The sequence below is a fragment of the Triturus cristatus genome, chromosome 3_2 (genome assembly GCF_964204655.1).
Source record: "Triturus cristatus chromosome 3_2, aTriCri1.1, whole genome shotgun sequence".
Taxonomy (NCBI): domain Eukaryota; kingdom Metazoa; phylum Chordata; class Amphibia; order Caudata; family Salamandridae; genus Triturus; species Triturus cristatus.
In genome coordinates this window covers 280454727-280469824 of record NC_140584.1, presented here as the reverse complement: position 1 = coordinate 280469824, position 15098 = coordinate 280454727, and the positions used below count along the sequence as shown (strand labels likewise).

The 15098-nt window shown below is 45.9% G+C and overlaps 1 protein-coding gene across 5 annotated transcripts in view; it reads right to left on the bottom strand.

Annotated features, from left to right (window-relative positions):
* The window catches only part of LOC146857102 (lethal(3)malignant brain tumor-like protein 4), a 566079-nt gene that overhangs the window by 145481 nt on the left and 405500 nt on the right, over window positions 1–15098 (bottom strand). For all 5 annotated transcript variants that reach the window (XM_085647600.1, XM_085647602.1, XM_085647599.1 and 2 more), the window contains 3 exons: window positions 14978–15063; window positions 13525–13635; window positions 1633–1747 (listed from right to left, as the gene is read on the bottom strand). In XM_085647600.1, the coding sequence (XP_085503726.1) occupies window positions 1633–1747; window positions 13525–13635; window positions 14978–15063 (312 nt within the window). The remainder of the gene's footprint in view (window positions 1–1632; window positions 1748–13524; window positions 13636–14977; window positions 15064–15098) is intronic.

Here is a 15098-nt window from a genome sequence, read left to right as displayed (position 1 = left end):
ATGCTCTAGTTCTTCCTGGGGTCTGAAGTGGACTGGCCTACCTCCAGGTACATTTTAAGGGAAGAGGTTCTTAATGTTATCCTCTTCCTCTGGGGTACTGAAACGATAATCATCCCTATGAGTACTGTTAACAGTCTAATCTTCACTGACATGATCCTCATCAATGTTTTCATTGTCTTCTTATCTTGCCTACGCTCTACCAAATTCAGCAAGCAACTCCATAAGTTTTGCTTTGGTTGGTCTAGACCCAGTTGCAATTTTGCAAGCCTTACAGAGGTCCTTAAGTTGCTTCAAACTAAGCTGCAGGTAAGGGGTGAAGCTGAATTCCTCATTTCTATCCTCTGAGGTTAACATGTTGTAGTGTAGTTGCTTTTTTAGAAAATCTAGAAAAATATTAAACAGACTTAACGCCTAACTACTACTACTCTTTTTAAAATTCTAATAAAGGACTGGGAGACTTAACAAAAGGCCCTAACGGTTTCATATTAGAAAAATAGAAGCTTGAAGAAAGAGGTGCAGTTTTGGTACTCATCTGCCCCTTGCGCTTTGCTGACCTTTGGTCCCGAAGACTGGAACTGTAAGTGTGATACTTACCTGTTGAACCGCAATATTGTTTTCCCCATAAGATAACAATGAACTGTCGGCTTTTGAAAGTGAAAAGTATCTTTAAAAACAGGCATCATCTACTGTCTATTTTGAGACATTTTATGTGTCCAAACCTGCCAGTTGAGGAATGAAGCACCATCAGCACTTATTTTTCATGTACAACATACTCACCTTCAGTGGGTGCCCCGTTTTATTTGCACAGTGAAACAATAAAAATATTTTCACAAAGACAAGCTGAATGGTCTAAGAAAAAAGTAGGTGTTTCAGCAGGACACAAAAAGAGGATGCTGTGGTGTGCCAATAAGTGTGTGTATACCATATCTTCAGCTACACTTAACAATGCAGGATCTTGTCTTACCAGGTAATAATTCAGGCAGGTGAACACACTCAGCAGACTTGCAGCTGCAGGCACCAGATCAATGGACATCAACAGAGACTTAATTACCAGTATCCTACAAACACTAAAAGGCTACGACGAACAACAAGAATGCAATCAATAGTAACACATGCAGATCATGCAAGATAGAGATCCAATCTGTTGCATTCAGTTTTCCTTTGAATTTCCACATTAGCCTCTTACTTTTGTGCCATTGGGTCTGGAAGAAACTATTCATTCATGATCTAGCACCAAAACAGTACACTGAGAACACACAAATTATATTGTCTTCACACAGCAGGAAGAAAACACTGAAAGAAAAACAGCTTTGAGCACAGCGGAGATCCCCCTACTTGGAATAAGTCGCGACCAAAATAAGTAATTGAGAGGCACGTCTGGGACTGATGACAGAACTAGTGGGAGAAGCTGTTGTTGATTGATAGGGGTTTTGAGCAGTGACGAGAGTTACTCAAGGTAGCACTTAGTTAAAAGGAGCACTGACTAGGACTAAGATGCTTTTACTCAACACACACTGTCCCACTGGGTAAAACTTGTCTTTATTTTGCAGATCAAGGGGAGCTATTGGAGCAAAGAAATCACATCATCACTACAGCAATCATCCGCCACAGCCTGGCTTCTAAATTCCTTACCTGGTGGCAGCTGCAGAGTGTGACCAGTTTTGGCGCACCATCCAACGGGGTGGATATCTGGGCTATCTGCATCAACCCAGAAATCAAAGAATGAGCTCCAGCCATCGAAGTGGATCTAAAAGAAAGGTTGGGCATTTTGCTTAGAAGGGGGCAACAAGATATAAAAAGCACTTCACAGTGCTAGGAGACCTTTCAGTCTAAAGTGTGCATTACCATAAACAACCAACAGAAGTCACATTTATATTATTTACACACAAAAAGAGGTAGGTTGAAGCACTCTTCACAGATACAAGGCAGAATCCACAGGCAGAAAGATTCCATGCAATAATATCACAGATGTAGCTGATAACCAAGAAACTGAAAACTGAAAAGAAATACCAAGGCAGAAGTAGTAAGGATGGAAAGTCTTCCCCGAAAGAACCTACTTTTTAACTTCTGGCATTGCAATCATAAGCTCTGAATAGTCCAAATTGTCCGGAAGTCTAAATATATAATGAAACTTCACAGCTAATGACACATCTCCCAACGTTACAAAAAATCTCTCCTGATAGCATTGTCTGAGTCAGTTAAATTTTCAGTTGTGCAGTACACTTAGGTGTGCACTGTAGGAAAATGCCCCTTTTTGACAGTCACCCTACCTTTTGCCTGGTATCTGATGCAAATGTGACTGAATTGCACTGGGGGTCCTACTATCCAGGTCCCCAGTTCCAGATCTCTTTACCTAAAACTGTACAACTGTTCCCCCAATTGGCAATACCTTTAGCACCCCCTGTAAGTCCCTAGTAAATGGTTCCCCTGGTAACTAGGGCAGGGAAGCTAGAGGATCTCATATTGTTCCACCATAAGAGACCCCTTAGCACCCACATGCAAACTGCCATTGCAGGCTGCGTGCCATGGTGCAGAGAAATGTGAAGACATGAAATGGAACACCTGTGTCTGCCACACCAGCAGACACTGCATGCAGTATAGATAAGCCATCCCTACAGCAGGCCTTCTAGCCCTAAGGCAGGGTGCACTATGCTACATGTGTGGACATATCTACATGAGCAGATAGGCCCCTATGAAGTCGAAGTCGATTCTTAGATATTGCAAGTGGATAGGGAAGCCATTTTGAGTACATGTCTTGGACATTGGTGTTTATGAGTTCCCAAGCTACATGATGGCTTCACTGAAACTAGAGATGTTTGGTATCAAATATATTGTGTTAATACGCCCACAACTCATTACAGGGATGGATTTATTAACACATGCACCCAGAGGACACCTTAGAGGTGCCCCATGAAAACCTACCGACTACCTGTGTAACTGGCTGACTGGTGCATAAAAGCCTGCCACTACAGACCAACTATCTGACCCCCTGCAGGAGAGATCCAACGCTTTCTGAGAGCAGAAACATTGACTTCCCCAGCCAGAGGTGTTCTCACCTCCTCCAAGCAGAATGGCTAATTAATAAATATATCAAGGCAGGAGGCCTCCAAAACCTCTGACGCCTTTGATATGAGCCCCAAGGCTTCCCCAGACAGGGGAAATGCTACCCATTTGGCACCAGGACAGGCGGGAAAATGAGCTAGTCAGAAGGCGCGTTCCCCTCTCAGGATAGTACCACCCCTAAGGTGGGCTAACTATATTGAACACAACTTTTAAAATTCCACCATCTTTGTTTTGGCGGAATTAGGCTCTCTGGGTCAGGGTCGCACCCACTTCCCACAGGAAGTGGTCATATAGAGGGTGTCGATACCCTAAAGGTAGGTAGCCCATTGACTACTACATGTCACTCCCAATAACACCCCTAAATTGAGTATTTAGGTAGCACCCCTGACACCAAGGACTTAGATTCAACAGATCAAGAAGAGAGGACAAAGAAGAGTCGCAAGAAAAGCGAGAACTGAAAACTGCTTTGGACGTTTGGCGCCAAACACTGCCTGCCTGCATCCATTCTTGTCAATCGTGACCAGTGACTTGTCCTGCAGAGGATCATCTTCCAAGAACCCCGGGAGATTGCCAGCCCTTCGCAAATTGCCAAGCAAACTCCCTTGGAGTTGAGGAGCTACTCCCCAGCACATCACAGGCACCAAAGAGCAAAGTCCGGTTCATCGAGTTCCCGCCCACCGGCCAGCCCAACGCCACAGCCCCCCAGTAAGGGGTACCTGTGCTCCTTAGAGTCCGATCTGTTCCCCTACCATGTGAGAGGTCATAAGGACCAACAAGAGCCGCATAGGACCAATACACCGTGTACCAGACCCCTAGCGACAAACAAAAACTGTGAGAGCCCAGCCTGGACACCAACTACACTAAGTAGGCGCCGAGGGGCGTCATCTCCTCAGAGACCCACTTCCAGAGTGGCCCAGCTGTCATGTTATTTTGCACCTTAGACCGGCGAAACTGATGACCGCATGGCCCTAGGATGCCATAGGATATGTCAAGCCGACATTTTCATTCTGCACCCGAACAAACTGACTGAGCGCCCTTGTCTCCAGCATCCTTGTGATCAGGGCACATTTGAGCTGACTTTTTTTTACTTACCTGCAAAATATGATATTTTATAAAGTACTTACTTGATAACGAAGTTCTTAGTATCAATATATATATAACAATAAAACGTATTCTTTTAAATTGGTCTCGGATTTATTCTTGAATGTGTGTATCATTAATTGGCTCTGAGAGTACAACAAATGCTTAGCATCACGCTCGGACATGCCTAACTGCTCGCCAACACTACCACAAGAGAGCATTTGGGATATAATTTGTGCCTCTGTAAGCCAACAGGGGTTTGCTTGGACTGTTTACACAGTGTACCTCATTTGGATCCCCTATATAAAGAGCCAGCTTCCTACAAGCAAATATTTTTGTTACATACTCATATGCTCAAGATTTTTCTTATGGTCTAGCACACTAGTAGCCAATTACTTTCATGCTTTTTTACTCTGCTTTTTTGTTGTTATGGTACATTCAAATATAGTATGTGGTACTAATCTATTTTCAAAGCTATTCTCTCGTGATTTTTTGCTGATGCCACACACCAAGCTTGAACAGAACAATTGTGAATCAGATATTTCTCTGTCCTGCAAGCTGAAAAGAAATGTGTATTCATATGCTGTCTGTAGGAAGCTGGCTCTCTGTATAGTGTACCAAAATTAGGTGCACTGTGTAGAGAACCCAGATATCCCTTACAAGTGTACATACACTTTCTTTAAAAATCCCAATTACTTGGTAGTGTGATCGAGAAGTTTAGGCTTATTATCCAAGGGAAGTGTTAAGCATTTATTGCACACTCACAGTCAATAAATGAGACACACATTCAATAAGGAAATCTGACACCAGTTTATAAAAATAACATCATTTTTATGTAAATTTAGATACCAAGATCCACGAGATTAGGTAAGTGCTTTTCAAGTTAGCGATTTCCAGAAACACAGAAAGGAATGTGCTACTTACCAGTATGCATCTGTTCTTGGCATGTAGAGCTGCAGAGCCACACACTTAGGATAGTAGATCGCCATCTGGTGTTGGGCTCGGATGCTTGCAGGTTGTTGTTGTCTTCGGAAGAAGTCTTTGGTCACGAGATTGGTGACTCCTCCCTTGGACTACAGTGCGCATGGGCATCCACTCCATCCTGAGATTGTTTTTCGCCATGATGGGAAATGATGGAGTTTGTAAAAATAAAGAAAGGATGTCCATGTGTAATGTCTATGTAAGACGATGCTGGAACAGATACAGGTGGGTGGGCGTGTGTGGCTCTGCAGCGCTACATGCCAAGAACAGATGCATACTGGTAAGTAGCATATTCCATTCGAGGCATATGAGCTGCAGATCACACACTTAGGATAGACTATATAGCAGTGTCTCCCCTAGCGGTGGTCACCTGTATCAGTTGCAGCAGTTTGGAATAAAGTTTTAAGGACAGCCTGGCCCACAGGAGCTTGTTGTTTTGCCTGCACGTCAACACAGTAGTGTTTAGTGAAGGTGTGTGTTGTAAACCACGTAGCTGCCTTAAGAATATCTTCTAAGGGAATGTTTCCTAAGAATGCCATGGAAGCCCCTATTTTGCATGTGGAATGCGCTCTAGGGGGAACTGTTTGAGTGCGTTTAGCCTTGTGGTAGCATATTTGGATACATTTAACTATCCACCTGGCTATTCCGGATTTGGAAATGGGGTTGCCTTTATGTGGTGGAGAGAAAGCAACAAACAATTGTTTGGTTTTGCGAAAAGATTTGGTTCTATTAATGTAATAAAGCAGGGCTGTTTTAACGTCCAAGGTATGAAGAGCTCTTTCAGCTACAGAGTCTGGATTTGGGAAGAACACTGGTAGCTCAACTGATTGGTTAAGATGGAACGGAGAAATCCCTTTTGGTAGGAATTTAGGATTTGTTCTAAGAACCACTTTGTTACGGTGTAGCTGTAGGAATGGTTCTTGTATGGTTAAAGCCTGGATCTCACTTACCCTTCTAAGGGATGTGATAGCAATAAGGACCGCTACTTTCCATGTAAGGAACTGTAGTTCGCATTTATGCAGAGGTTCAAATGGGGGACCCATGAGCCTTGTGAGAACAATATTTAGGTTCCACACTGGAGAGGGTGGTAATCTGGGAGGAATAATCCTTTTAAGACCTTCCATGAAGGCTTTGATCGCTGGTGCTCTAAATAATGACAAATGTTGTCGATTTTGTAAGTAGGCTGCTAATGCTGCTAGGTGGAGACGTATGGATGAGTACGCTAAATTACATCTTTGCAAGTGTAGTAAGTAGCAAATGATGTTCTGGATGGATGCATCCAGTGAGCGTATATCATTGTTAGTGCAGTAAATGGCAAATCTTTTCCATTTTGCAGCGTAGCAGGCTCTAGTATTAGGCCGTCTGGCCTCTTTTATAATATTCATGCAGTCTGGCAGTAGGTTGAGGTAACCGAACTCTAGGACTTCAGGAGCCAGATCGCTAGGTTCAGTTGATGTAGATCTGGGTGTCTGATTTCTCCATGGTTCTGGGTTAATAAGGACAGGGAGAGGCGCAGTTTTTGGTGTGGAACTAGAGAGTTCCAGCAGTGTTGTGAACCAGGGTTGACGCGCCCATGTGGGAGCTATTAGTATCAGCTTGAGAGACTGTTGCTTGAGTTTGCGTACCACGAATGGAATGAGTGGGAGAGGCGGAAAAGCGTACGCAAATCTGCCTGACCAGTTCATCCATATTGCATTGCCCTTCGACTGTGGGTGGGGAAACCTGGCGGCGAAGGTTGGGCATTTTGCGTTTTAGTGTGTGCCGAACAGGTCTATGTCTGGTTGGCCCCATTTTTGGAAGAATGGGAGTAGGACTTGTGGCTGTAATTCCCATTTGTGGATCTGCTGAGTTTGTCGACTCAACAGGCCGGCAATCTGATTGTGAACTCCTGGAAGGTGTTCTGCTAGCAGGTATATGTTCTGGGGAATGGCCAATCTCCAAATGTTCTGTGCGAGCTGGGACAGCTGGAGAGAATGTGTGCCTCCTTGTTTTTGTATGTAATACACGGCTGTCATGTTGTCTGTTCGGATGAGGACAGTTTTGTTCTGGAGATGTAATTGGAATGATTTTAGTGCTAGGAATACTGCCAGTAGCTCCAGGTAATTGATATGGAGCCCTTTCTGTTGAGTGGTCCATGTGCCCTGAGTGGTGTGTGTTAGGAGATGGGCTCCCCATCCTGTTAGAGATGCGTCGGTTGTCAGCACTATTTGTGGAAGAGGTTCTAAGAACGGCCGCCCTTTGGACAGGTTTATAGTGTTCCACCATTTTAGAGAGCGATGTGAGCGGCTGTCCACCAACACCAGATCTGCCAGTTGTCCGTGAGCCTGATTCCACGGACGTGCTAGACATTCTTGCAAGGGACGCATTTGAAGTCTTGCATAAGGCACAATGAAGATGAATGACGCCATTATGCCTATGAGTTGCATGAACACTCTTGCTGGAAGAGAGTGTTGGGTTTGAAATTTTGCGATCAGAGCTTGTATTTTGGCTATCCTGGCTGGGCTGGGATATGCTAGTGCTTTGGTGGTATTTATGGTGGCTCCCAGATATTGATGTATGTGGGAGGGTTGGAGATGAGATTTGGGATAGTTTATTGTGAATCCCAAGTTGTGTAAGATTTGAATAGTTTGGTGAGTGTGTAGGATGCATTTGTTGAATGAATTGGCTTTTATGAACCAATCGTCTAGATATGGGAAGACATGAATTTGTTGTCTCCTGAGATGCGCTGCTACTACTGCTAGGCATTTGGTGAATACTCTAGGCGCAGTTGTTACCTCGAATGGAAGGACTGTAAACTGATAGTGTTGTCTGTCCACCACAAATCTTAGATACTTCCTGTGAGCAGGATGCATGGGGATGTGAAAATAGGCGTCCTTGAGGTCTAATGTGGCAAGGAAATCGCCTTGTTGTAGTAGTGGGAGTACTTGTTGAAGAGTGATCATATGGAAATGATCTGAGTTTATGTACTGATTTAGGAGTCTGAGGTCCAGTATTGGTCTGAGCGTCTCGTCCTTTTTGGGGATTAGGAAGTACAGTGAGTATACCCCTGCACCCTGATGTTGTAAGGGAACTGGTTCTATTGCGTGTTTTTGAAGCAATGAGAGCACTTCTTGTTTGAGGAGCGTAAGATGGTCTGGTGACATATAGCGTTGTTTGGGTAGAATGTGTGGGCGGTAGTGGTGAGTTCTAGGCAGTAACCATACTGGATAATTTGTCTTACCCACTTGTCTGTTGTGATGGAGTTCCAGACAGGTAGGAACGGTTTGAGTCTTCCCCCGACTGGAGTGGAATGGTCTGGGGGGAGTGGAGGAAAGTCACTGTTTTGTGGCAGGAGAGGTACGAATGTTGGTACTGCCTCGACCTCGTCCCTTGGTGTGGTTTCCTCTATATCCTCCTCTAAAATATACTCTACTGGGGAATGTTTGTGTAGAGGGTTTGAATGTGGAGGAGGTGTCTGCTCCAATGTTTTTGGCGGCTCCTTTGTAGAAGGAGCGTCGAAAGGAGCCACGTGGTTGTGGACACTGCAATGCTCCCATGAATTTAGCAGTCTCTGTGTCTTTTTTCATTTTCTCAAGTGCAGTGTCTACTGCTGGTCCAACCAGTAGTTCTTGATTAAATGGTTGGCTAAGTATAGTAGTTTGTACTTCTGGCTTAAAGCCTGAAATGCGTAGCCATGCATGGCGTCTAAGGAATACACTTGTGTTTATTGCCCCAGAGGCAGTGTCTGCGGCGTCAAGTGCACATTTAATTGAGGCATTTGAAATAAGTTTTCCCTCTTGTATAAGGTCATTTGCCTGGGCCTTGTATTGGTCTGGTAGGTGTTGTATCAGGTCTTCTAACTGATCATAGTGAGCCCTATCGTAGCGTGCTAATAGGGCTTGGGTGTTGGCGATACGCCAATTATTAGCGGCTTGTGCTGCTACTCTTTTGCCCGATGCCTCTAATAGTTTGGATTCCTTGTCGGGGGGCGGTGTTTCTCCCGTAGTTTGGGAGTTGGCGCGTTTCCTTGCGTTGGAAACAACCAGAGAATCCAGAGGGAGCTGCCCTTTGATGTAACAAGGATCTTCTGGGGCAGGTCTATATTTTTTCTCAATTCTTGGGTGGAGTACCCTGGCCCGTACGGGGTCTTTAAATACTTCTGTGGCGTGTTTTATGACCCCTTTAATCAAAGGTAAAATTTGAACCGACTTCTGAGACTGTTCAAAAGTGTCTAAGAGGAAGTCTTCCTCTGGTGCATCGGAGTGCATGGTGACGCCATGATAAAGTGCTGCTCTGTGTACTAGTTGTCCAAACCCCAAGTGGTCATCTGGAGGTGATGGTTTGGAGGGATATGGTGTGGGGTCAGGCATATCTGGTAGAGGGTATGCCCAGTCGTCCAATGGTACGGTATCTGGATTTGTGAACGGATCATTAAGATCATCAGGAGCACCCGGATCATCCCCTCCCCCTAGGTTATCATCATCATCCTGTGGGGGTGGTGTATGTGAAGACGATGGTAGAGGTAATGGTGGTGTAGGCAGAGGGGGTGGGGGTAGGAGGTGGTACAGAAGAGGAAGGAGGAATTAGTGTTGTTGCCGAGTCCTTCTTCTTTATAGGAACTGGGGCAGGTGTTGTATCCGGTTTCCGTTTCCTACAAGGTACAGCAGTGACATGTCCAGTTTTTGGATTAATATAGATCCTTTTTTGTGTTGGATCTGGGTGGAAAAGTTCTTGGTCTTCAGGAACAGACTTTGGCGCCGATTTTTTCGGTTCCGATCGAGGTTTTGGGTGATCGGTAGAGTCTTTGGCTTTAGGAGGTGTATTATAGTCCTTAGCCGGTGGTTTCGGTGCCGATAAAGGTTTCGGCGCCGATGAAGGTTACGGTGCCGAAGTTGAGTCTTTGAGCTTGGGAGCTTTCGGTGCCGGTTTGTCTATGCGCCTCTGTGTTTTCGGTGCCGAAGGCGCCGGAGCCGGTTTCGGTGCCGAGAGGTCTTGTGTCTTCGGTGCCGGTGGCACAATGATATGTGGTTTGCTCGGGCCCGAGCCAGTGGAAGGCTTGTGTTTCTTCGGAGCCGAGCCCGAAGGCGGGGCTTCTGAAGGGTGTTTTCGGTCTCGACTGGGGCCAGCTGGCGAAGTCTTGACCAATGCCTTTGGTTTTGGAGGGGTTGGGGTAGGGGCAGTGTTACTCACACGTTACCTTGGAGTAATGGGGTCGTCCGAGTCGTCTGCTTCTGAGATAATTTGAAGTTCCTCGGAATCTTCTTCCGGGATATCGGGACCCTCATCGAAGATGTTTTCTGGTTCCGGGGCTGGTCTGTGTGCCTTGATATGGCATCGAGCTCTTCGATCCCGAATGGTCTTTTTGGATCGAAATGCGGCGCAGGCTGGACAGCTGGACTCGTTGTGTTCCGGCGAGAGGCACAGGTTGCAGACCTTATGATGGTCACTGTGTGGGAATTTTGCTCCACACTGGGGGCATTTTTTAAACTGCGTCCTTTCCATGAGCCGTAGGCCTCATGGCGCGGATAGGTCCAATCGCCCACGTCGACGTCCGGAACCGGTCCGATGAATTCGATGTCGAGTGAAGGTGCCTCGATGTAGTTTTGTAAAAGTTTTTCGCTTCGAAAGCTTGTTTTTGAAGTTTTCTACCGGAGTGGAAAAGTTACATCCGAACCCAATGGCGGAAAAAAACAATCTGAGGATGGAGTGGATGCCCATGCGCACTGTAGTCCAAGGGAGGAGTCACCTATCTCGTGACCAAAGACTTCTTCCGAAGACAACAACAACCTGCAAGCATCCAAGCCCAACACCAGATGGCGATCTACTATCCTAAGTGTGTGATCTGCAGCTCATATGCCTCGAACATACAGCTGTCAAATTTGAGGTACGAGTCTCGAACGCAATGATGTTATCCTATGGGAGAAAAATACACTGCATAGGGGTATTTGCAATTGAGTTGCAGGGTTGATCTTCTGAACTTAAGGTAAGTAGGGGTTAAGGTTCTTAGAACCACCAGCAGTTTTGGTGTGTCTGAGTGCAGAGGTGCTGTTCACAACGTGAGCCCCTAACGCTACCTCTGAAGTCTATGGAGAAAACCTGTAACAGAAAAATGCTGCAAGTGGGGACTCCGGGACAAGTCTGTTGGAACCCAAAGCAGGGCTCAGTTCTTGAGTGTCTCTGGGACAAAGGTGTGCAGTTGGTAGACTAGGACTCGAGCTGTGGCGCTTCGATGCAGAGGTTTTTTGTCCGGCGAAATGTTTGTGTTAAAGGCTCTCACTTTTTAGGTCGACATGGAGATGGGGACCAAACAGGGCAGCAGAGCCACTGTCGACGATAGCCTCTCTGTTGCTGACGTCCCACGTCAGTAGGTCAGTCTTGGCGGTGCTGGTGTCCAGGCTGGACACTGGACAAGCCTTGGCTGCCGTAAGGGCTCTGGTACCCCGGGTATTGGCGCAGGGCACCTCCTGAGGGTCCTGGGGCCTCCAAACATAGTGGGGAGATGGAGCTCCTCCTGAAGCATGGTGACCTCTTCCTGGGCGGCTTCTCCATCGGTGGACCTCGGTGGTCAGCAGATCGGTGTACAGAACATTGCAGTCAGTGCCAGTAGGCTGCTGGTAAGTGGCTCCTCCTCTTCAAGGAAGATACTAGGTGGTAGAAGAAGTGCTGGCAGCCCTCCGAGGATGTAGGAGGATGCACAGCCGCAGGACAAGTCAGGTCTTTGAAACTGTTGAGAGAGGATAGGATTTAGTGCCAAGTCCTCAGTGAGTCCATAGTTCTTGCGTTCTTTGACTCTTCTGTGCCCTCCTCCTTTTTTAGGCAGGGCAATCTGAGTTCCTGGTGTCAGGGGGCTACCTAAATACTGAATTTCGGAGAGCTAAGGAGAGTGTAGGGTAGTAGCCAATGGGCTATTTACCCATGGGGTCACTACACCCCCTATAGGACCACTTCCTGTGGAGAGTGGGCATACTCTGTCCCAGAGTTTCTAATTCCACCAAAAACAAGATGGTGGAACTCTTCTTTAGTTAAGCACATCAGACAGCCCATCTTAGGGGTGTGATTTGCCTGGTAGTGCAACACGCCTACTTGCATAGCTAATTTCCCGCTGATCCTGGTGCCAAATGGGCCTCAGGGCAGGGGTGGCATCTACCAGGTCTGGGGAAAGCCAGGGTCACATATCAGAGGCAGCAAGGGCTTCAAAGCCCCTAGTCTTGATGTACCAAATCACTAGCAATCCTGCTGGAGGAGGCGTGAACTCCTTCCTCCCGAGCAGGCATTGCTTCCGGCCTCAGAGAGCATGGGCTCTCATCTGTAGAGGGTTAGAAACAGGTCTGTGGTGTCAGGCTGGATGGTACCAGTCAGCCAGCACACGAGATAGTGGCAGTTTTTCGGGGGGCACCTCTAGGGTGCCCTCTGGGAGCATGGCACAATACATCTTGTACTGGCAACAGAACAGTTTATTAAGACAAGGATTTTGATACCAAACACCAGACATTTCAGTAAAGCTGTTATGCAGCAGGGGAACTCGTAATGACCAGTGCCCAGTACATAGTCTTAAGATGGCTTCCCTGTTCACTTGCACCATCTAGTAATTGGAATGGACAGCACAGGGGGGTATCTGCTCAGGCAGATAAGCTCTCACATGTGATATAAGGCACCCTGCTTTAGGGCTACAAGGCCTTCTGAAGGGGTGACTGTCATATATTACATGCAGTAACTTTGGTATGAAACACAGAGAGTGTGCAATGTCGTGTTTTCACTTATGGTTTGCGCCATTGCACGCAGTCTACAATGACAAGCTGCATGCAATTTGTATGGGGTTCGCTTAGGGTGGCATAATAGATGCTGCAGCCCTTAGGGGCCCTCTTGGGAACCCATGCCCTAGGAACCAGGGATACCACTTACTAGGGACTTACAGGGGTGCCAAAGTGTGTTACCATTAGACCATTTTAACTTGTTTTAAGGAAAGAGCACTGGTACTGGGGCCTGGTTATCAGGGTTCCAGTGCACATCAATCGAAACACATCAGTACCAGTACCAAAAAGTGAGGGGGACCATAAAAAAAGGGGAACTTTGGTACACTGTCTTGATAAATGGACACTTGCTGTGTGATTTACTACTAGTATCAGCCTGCAATAAAGTGTGGCTTACACTGCCAGCCCATCTCTCTCTTCCTTTCATGACCCTCTAACCCTCCCTTCACTGCAATAAAAATCCATGCCATTGAGGATAAACCATCGCATTACATTAACAACACATGGCACCATCCTAAAATAACAATTAACAACCTGTGTTGTTCCTGCAATTCTTTTCACAATTCAGTGCTGATAATTCCATTTCTTTTGTAGACTAGAACTGAAACTCCTCTAATTTCTAGAGTTCTTTATACATTAATATCCAACTATGATGGGATGTAATCCTTACCTTGAGGCGATGGTCCTCTTTGTCCACAATGGATGCCACCCTTATTAACATGGGATTCCTCTTGTCTACAACCTCCAACTTCATATTGATCAGGAAAGCGTGAGGCGGGCGCTGCATGGGATACAGACAGATAAAACACATCACTGTCTCAAAAGCAGAATCAGCTTCTTGCACCCAAAGAAAGTTAATACACTTTCATCTTTGAGGTAAAATGTCGCTTTTTTGTACATGATTTCATTCTCACTTAGCTAAAAGTAATAACATATTTAATGGAAAAATTAATATGCTTACTTATTGGGCAAGGGTGAAGGTATTATCAAGTTCTATTTATTTTTTGGCAAACATCAAAGCCGTTTTCTGTTAAAAAGATATGACTAGAAGGAGGATGGAGTAAGAACTTGAGGGACAGAGAAACTCTGAATATGTAAATCTGTAGAAACCCCACTGAAGCTCTTGAGTTCACTGGATGTCACCACAGGCCAAGGAAGGTTGTGTGGGGTCACCACTGTGATCTACAGTCATCTTAAATGACTTCCTAAACACCTAGGAAGGTAGTACAGCACCAAGGAAGAGGAAATAATTAGAAAGAATAGGTGTTCTACCTGCCTCTACGGTCTGTTTTTCTTCTCTTCAATGCCTGCCTGCAACTACGTAGACTCGGCCTGCATTCATGTCATCATTGCCTGTCCCTCCCATGTCGCAGTTGAAGCCCTGCTCAGCACAGACTTGTAACTTCCACCCAGTCACAACCTCTTAGTAGCAACCAGCTCACTTACTGCCTGTGCTTACTAAGTCATTGCTTGCCTATATCCTCTCTGGGGCTGTGTCCCTCGGCCCATCTTATTATTGGCTAAGCCTAACTGAACTTGTATCGCTCAACTGTGCTCATTCCCTTATTGCCTGTCCAAGTGCTACCACCCCACTGCCACCTAGTATCGCACAGTCTCTTACTGTATGTGCTCTATCCATCACTTCTCGTCTGTCCCCACCACCTCACAGCACACCTGTGCCTAACCTTTCAGTATCTGCTTTCGTCACTGCGTGTGTAACCCTTGTCACGGTCTCTGTACTACTTCCTTCTTGTTGCCAGTGCCTATCCCATCACCACCATCTTATGTCCACTACCTCACTCTTCATGTATACCCACCCCCTCACAGTCTCTGCCCTACTTGTAACTGTGTCTGTACCTACCGGTCACCATCTCTAACCTCCTCTTCTTCAATATTAACTGTGCCTACCCTGTAAATGCCTTTTTATGCCATATGCCACTGCATACATGTGCTCACCCACTTTGGGACTGTGGCCATCCTGTCAATGCCAGTGTCCCCTAATTGACTGTGCTCTGTGCTGGCTTTACATTTTTCAGGTTGTTATTCAGATAGTGAGATACAGCAGTTAAAGATACCCACAAGTTAGGTTTGTGAAACACAACAACACTATAAGTGAAGCTCACCAATTTAAAGGCTCTCGCTGGGGCAGCCTGAGCACCAGTTTCCTCCAAATACTTCTCCCATGAGAAGTTCTTGGGGTCTTTGTATTCTGTGAAATGAAAAAAATATCACTGGATAAAGAAA